Below are 6,783 nucleotides of genomic sequence, written 5' to 3' on the forward strand. Positions count from 1 at the left end.
TAAAAGGTTATCAATAATAAATTAACAATCATCTTTTTACTGTGGTCATTTTGAAATCTTTAAAAGGTAAATAATTTCAGTTTAAGTTAATGGATTTTGCTGCTAAATCACTCAACTTTGTGCTTTTATGAAAAACATTTTAGAGGAAAGTAAGATTATCTGTGCAGGAAAATAGTAAACACAATCAGATCATAGAAAAACAGGAACAACATGTTCCACAGAATAAAGAAAATATTGAATAACACGCCTTCATTGTGGGGAAGTAATTAGTTTGACCAAACATGAGAAAGACGAATGAAACAAAAATATTTTACGTGTGTTATTATAATTCATAATATGAAATTGTATCGTTATAATTATTGAAGTTGGGGGGGAAAAAAAGTTATTTTCCAATTTGCTCCGCTTTGGGATACATATAGAAATAAACATTAAATAGAAAACGGAGCGAGCACATTTGTAATGAAAGTACAGAAAATAACGTAATGTTTCTTGACTATGCAGCCATCAGTTGACCCACATTGCGGTGAGAGCCTCTTCCGCTCATCACACCGCTCATGTTATCCGGCCGCCAAGTGGGCGGAATTTGAAGACTGAAGTTTGTAAGCTTGAACTGAAGTCTGTGACTTGCACATTATGAAGTACATAAACAAGCTATAACTCACATATTTAGCGCGTGTATTGTTTGTTATAATTGTTGATTTCTCTGACAAACACCGTGTCACCGTGACGTCTCCTCCCTCGAGCAGACAGTTTTCTGGCAGTCCTTCCGTCCCCAGTGTTAAAAGGAGCGGATCCTGGCTCTCTGGCATCGATTTACTCGGCCTGTTTCTGTCATCCTCTTGGCGCTGCCTCCGCTTCTTTTCATCTGCTAGAACATCGGGCTGCTCAGAAGAAAAAGAGCCACAGTTTGGAGAACAGATTCAGGTTTTTAGTTTCCGGAAATGTCCGAAGAACGTGAAGAAATGAGGACTTTGGAGGAGCAGCAGGTAAACCTAAACAATGAATGTGTTTTAGTGCGATTAGCGCAGCTAATAAACAGCACAAACAAGAAAACCTTACAGGCGGCAAACGTCAAGCTAGTTAGCAGCTAGCTTATTTCTCAATCGCTGTTTCAGCTTTAAACATTACTTATTTGTCAAATATTATTGGGTTGTTTTGGAAACTTTTACTAAACACCCATCTTAAAAAGAAAATCTGCGTTTACGGTAAAGATATGTCATTTTAGCATGTAGCTATGGGGAAACAACCGTTGTAACCGTTGTAGCTTATGGTGCTGCCTTACTGTTACTTGTCCGGATTATGCTTGTTAAAATGCATTATGGCTTCTTTAAAACATGGTTTTGCACTCATTTGTAATTCATTGGAACTGTTTTTATCAACACACGCTGCCTTGAGTCTAACAGGAAATGGAGGACAAAGTCATCAGCCCAGAAAAAGCAGAAGAGGCCAAGCTGAAGGCCAGGTATCCTAACCTGGGAGCCAAGCCCGGCGGGTCAGACTTCCTCAGGAAAAGACTCCAGAAAGGGGTACGTTTCTTACGCAAACATTAGGTTTTTAAAAAAATATATAAATCTGTTCGGATGAATTCCATTTCCCCTCCTCATTCTTGGCCTTCAACTTTACATTTTATAAAGTAAATGACATCCAAACGTGGTAGTTAACAGTTTTATGCATGCACATAATTCACCTATTGGTTTAAAAAAAACTACAAGAAGTTGATTCTACACAATTTATTCTTGTTTCCACAATCAAAAAATGCAACTTTGTGTTGTTGTATTATGCAAAGAGCAGTAATTTGCTGTGTCATTATGTATGTAGTAAACTTTGAAATACTAAGGTTCTCTTAGGAAGGAAAATCACTAAAATATTTAATGTATGTTTGAAGGTTTGTACACTTAAAATCAGCTGTTTTAGAACAACTGTGTACAGCTTAAGATTTTGTGTGTTGAAATGCACTGAAAAATGTAAATGCAATTGAAATATTATGAGATGGATTTGTCTCAAAGTGTTAAAAGACTGTACTTGTGAAATTAGTCAAGTCTACTCTGATATATTGTTATTTGGAAAGTACATGTACAAAGTTTATTCCATTGTATATTTTGAAATTAAGTACAGTTGTGGTCAGACTAATCATATGTCTGTGATTCAACATTTTTCAGCAATTTAGTAAGAAGTACACTTTATACATGTAATGTAAAATATATATTTATTGTATATTGGCAGTACATATTTACAAGCCTTAAAGCATTTTAAACATAGAGAAGTATATTTTCCTCCAGCATATGTGCAGTATTATGTTTTTTTTTCCTTCAACGGTCACAAAATATGATAACTTGCTGCAACACAGCTGGCTTGAAAAACATAGAATTGCTTTTGGTTCCTCTTTCCAGTGGTCACTGGGGAGAGTTGCAGGGCAATATAGAGACACTGTACAGCCCTGTTTTTATTCTATAGATTTAAAATAAGTAAAAAATTAAAATTTGAGTGCGGAAAAAGTATTGTATTTTGTGAAGAATGTGTGCATATAAGTTTCTGTGGCAAGTATTGAGGAGAACTGATATCTTTGCTCTCTGAATATTGCAGTGTTCCAGTTTTGCTCAGAACTGGAAATGTTCTACCTCATAGTCAAATATCAACTGGAACGCTCTCCAAAGTTAGATTTCCCACTGGCTAACGGGGAGGGACCGTGACTGAGGCCCTGTCCCGATACTTGCACTTCCACCCTCGTTCCGCCCTTGTGTACTTTACGTGTGCGTTCATGTTGAAGGATTTGAGTGTCCCACATTCTCTACAGCCGCCCTTCGCCCCACCCATTTTGGGTACTGTTTCATTTTGACGGACTTCGGCGAAGTGTATTACCCACAATTCATTGTTGCATATGACGTTTTGAGTAAAAGGTGGATTTATGTTGTGTTTTTCCAGTCTTTATAGAAAAGTCAAACAAAATAGCACAGGAAGGCACTCATGAGTAATAAAAATGTTGATATAATAAACTGAGCAGAAAAAAGAAGTATAGTGACAAACTTTGAAAAGTAAAACAAAATGTCACAAATGCAAGGTGATTTTAAATTAAGATATTAACACATTGGTATAGAGATTGGGCTTTTGTGATGTTTAAACACTAAAATAAAATAAATTCACTTTAGAAATGGAGAGAATTAGAAAGCAGTATTTGTGAGTAAAGCCAGAGAATTAAATAGATCATAAATTATGACATATTTACATATTAACTCTTCATCGGTAGGGGTACCTGATTCCAGCAAGACATTTCAGGCAAAGTTACAACACAGAGACGTACTGTCCCAATTCTCACTTTTTTGCACACTTGTACCCCTGTGCACTCGAACCCTTATGTGCACTTGACCGAATCCACACTTCATAGAGGGCCTTGGGCTGCGCACTGAGCTTTGGGGCTGGGCCGAAGGCAGGCTTTGTGCTTCAATATGGCCGCTCCTTCCATCAACAGGGAGGAGCAAATGTGGAGGAAACGTGTTCATTCAGAATACGCATACAAGAGTGTCTAAAATCAATGTTATGTCTAACATAGGCAATTTTAAACTGAACAAATTAAAAATGTTTGCCAATACAAGTAAAGTATAACATAATGTTTCAAAGAGCTATTACAAACAATGTTTATGGATGTTGCCATGTTGAGTTCTGACTTCGTAACTAGAACCTTGTTACTTTGGGTTTGATGTCAAATCCACCTCAGAGTTCCCATTTCCCAGGAAACTGGATTGCACTGAACCCCATTGAAAACTTCCTGGTTATTCCACCAAATATTGATTCCTGAACTTTTCCTGAGTTAAAACATTAGTTTCTAAATTAATATGAACTTGTTTTCTTTGCATTATTTGATGTCTGAAAGCACTGCATCTTTTTTTTATATTTGATCATTTCTAATTTTCTGCAGATAAATGCTACTTTTGTGCTTGGGATTTTGGAGACATGTCAGTAGATCAAAGGATCAAACAATAATGTTCATTTTACTTAAACATATACCTATAAAAAGTAAAATCAGAGAAACTGATCTCTTAATTGTTTTTCCAGCGCTGCAAATATCCCATGTTCTCAATGGGTAGCTCTTGCCAAAACCTGCACTAAGTGCCAAGAAACAGAGAGCGGGGGATTGAAGGGTTTGTGATAATCCTAAGGAATGGGTTTCAGCCTTTTTACCTTGTTTTCTTTTTTGCTCAGCCAAAGTATTTTGACTCTGGGGACTACAACATGGCCAAGGCCAAGATGAAGAACAAGCAGCTGCCATCGGCTCCGGCGGAGAAGACTGAGATCACCGGGGATCACATTCCAACCCCTCAGGACCTTCCTCAGAGAAAGACCTCCATCGTGGCCAGCAAACTGGCTGTTTGATACATTTTACTCATTTGCTACCATTCCACCACTCACGTTATATCTACCTGCTGTTTTTAGTCCTTTTTCTCTTTTTTTGTTTTGCCTATGTATGTATTGTCTTAGAACTATTTGCATAAATTAGCCAAATGAACAGTTGACAGCTGTCAGAAGTCCAAAAGGGTTACTAAACATGTTGACGATCTTCACCAAGTACTTACTGTCTTTTGAGCACACACACACACACACACAAAAAAAAAACAAATGGTCTTGTTTAGCTTTGAATTTTGCATTTAAAGGACAACATGCTTCCATGTAAAGTGCTTGACGATTCCTGCAGAGGTTATCTTTACATGCCTGCAAATTAATCTAGTAAGATCTGGCTGTTTATAATGAAGAAAAAAATAGCACTACGGTTTAAAAAAAAGAAAAAGTCAGTTTGCATAGATGTATGTGAGAAATACATGTGTAATTTAAAGATATCTGCTTCTAATGTTAATCAATTTAAATAGTAACATCAGGGCTTTATATTTTCTCTTTAAATCTTATGTACCATTTTGGGTCTATGGCTCTATTTAAGGTGCAGCTGACTAGCTTGTATTCATTTGCATTAAACTAATGTTTAATTTACGATGACATGCTGCTGGACTCCACCTCATCCTGACCTCTGAAATATGGCCTTAAAGTAACGAACAGTCGTTCCTCTTGAGCAATATTTGCTCCCTCAGTGAGAATCTTGGTTGTGAGTCTTGGCTGATGCGCGCCTTTTGACTGGATTCACTTTGGATCACATGGGAAGAAATTCCCTGTTCATGTCTGGAGTGTGCATGTATGTTTACTGTGCTGAAATGCTGTGCCATTTGTTTTGTAAATAAAATAGTTTTGCATAATATCTTACATTCACTGGAGTTCTGGACTTATTTTAGCTTAATCTTTTGTGTGCAGCAAAGAAAGGGATTTTGTAACTCTTGGACAGTATTTCATTTTAAAGAAATGCTAAAAATTCTCATTTCCATGTGTGAAAGCAGTTTTACTTGATACAATACAGAATTATACATCCACATCTTTATTTGAGTCAGTTTCACGCTCAGGCCAGCCAAACATGTTGACATTTGCAACCTGCTGCAACTACAGTTGCAACAGGTTGCAAATGTCAACATTTTTCAGAAATGTTTAAAGAACCAACATTTATCTATTTTTAAATATAAAATTGAGTAAAAGATTTTTATTCTATGACGGAAGACTAAAATAAATGAAAGCACAAATTTCCAACAAACAGATCTACAACCATATTTCTGATAGTTTTAGTGTCATTCACTCGAGAAATTGAATGCAGATACTGCAAGAAAACTGGAGCAAACATCTTGCATCTGCATTAAAAACCTGTTCATAGCTTTTGTTGGTTGTATTTTCACCAAATTTGGCATTTATAGAAGATTAGAGAGTATGTTTAGGTTAGGATAAATTAATTTCTGATGTGGCAAACATGGACAGTGCGCTAGTCGACTTAGAGTAAAATTTAACTTTTTGCCAGTCATGCAAGGTGATAGTTGGCTCAAAACCACCATTTCTACCAGTAAGCATGGTTTTCTTGTTGCGACATGCTGTGGGGATGCTCCTCAGCAGAGTTGAGGAAGCTGGCCATCCAGTATGACTGAACTTGAGCTATTTTTGAAAAATTCTCACCAATGTTGGTAAAAACACAACACTAAAGAAAGGTGGCTCTCCAAAGTTTTAATGGGTAATGAACATAAATGCATGCCATACTTTTGGATTTAAAAAACACAACATGGCTTTCTTGTTTAAAAGCTGCTTGAATTTTGCATACCTGCTCTTTACTTAAAGAACATATGAATGTTGGTCCTATAAAAAGACTCTCAAAGGAGCACTACTATGGGTTTTCCAGGCGCATAATGGCCTTTTTATAACACAATAATGTAACGTTAACTGCAGTTGTTAAAAAAAAAGATATATCAAATATGAGTTAAAAAGAAATGGTACCTCATAATTTAACATGAAATTGGGTCTCTGTCTGTTATTTCATAGTTCATCTTGTTGACTCTAGGAAGTGTGCTGTTTGCCATCATTCTCCATAATCATCCCTGTGATGAAACTGATGTCATCTTTGCCTACATCGGCCAAAACAAGGGGAATTTGAATGCTTGTATCTTTGATTCAAGGTAAATACCAAACATATCATGAACCCGAAGCTTATACTCAGGTAAGAATAGCACTGCTGTAATATATTTGTACTTAGGTGACAGTAAGAAGAAGCGATCAAAAAAAAAAAAACCTCTCAGGAATAAAGAAGTACTTTGTCAAATGGTTACATGAACACTGAGTAAGTGATATCATCAGAAAGATATAACTCAATGTATAAAATATGGTACAGTATTTTAAAGACCAAGATAAAAAAAAATACAAAAATATCATGAT

At 36.3% G+C, this 6,783-nt stretch overlaps 1 protein-coding gene across 1 annotated transcript; it reads left to right on the forward strand.

Moving 5' to 3' along the window:
• Positions 1-775: 775 nt before the first annotated feature.
• On the forward strand, positions 776-5,244 carry arpp19b (cAMP-regulated phosphoprotein 19b). The gene is made up of 3 exons (XM_055049600.1): positions 776-986; positions 1,404-1,526; positions 4,198-5,244. The coding sequence occupies exons 1-3, from the start codon at positions 942-944 to the stop codon at positions 4,366-4,368; spliced, it is 339 nt and encodes a 112-aa protein (XP_054905575.1). The 5' UTR covers positions 776-941; the 3' UTR covers positions 4,369-5,244.
• The last annotated feature ends 1,539 nt before the right edge of the window (positions 5,245-6,783 follow it).

Source organism: Poeciliopsis prolifica, unplaced genomic scaffold (genome assembly GCF_027474105.1).
Source record: "Poeciliopsis prolifica strain line A6 unplaced genomic scaffold, Auburn_PproV2 SCAFFOLD001, whole genome shotgun sequence".
NCBI classification, from domain to species: Eukaryota; Metazoa; Chordata; class Actinopteri; order Cyprinodontiformes; family Poeciliidae; genus Poeciliopsis; species Poeciliopsis prolifica.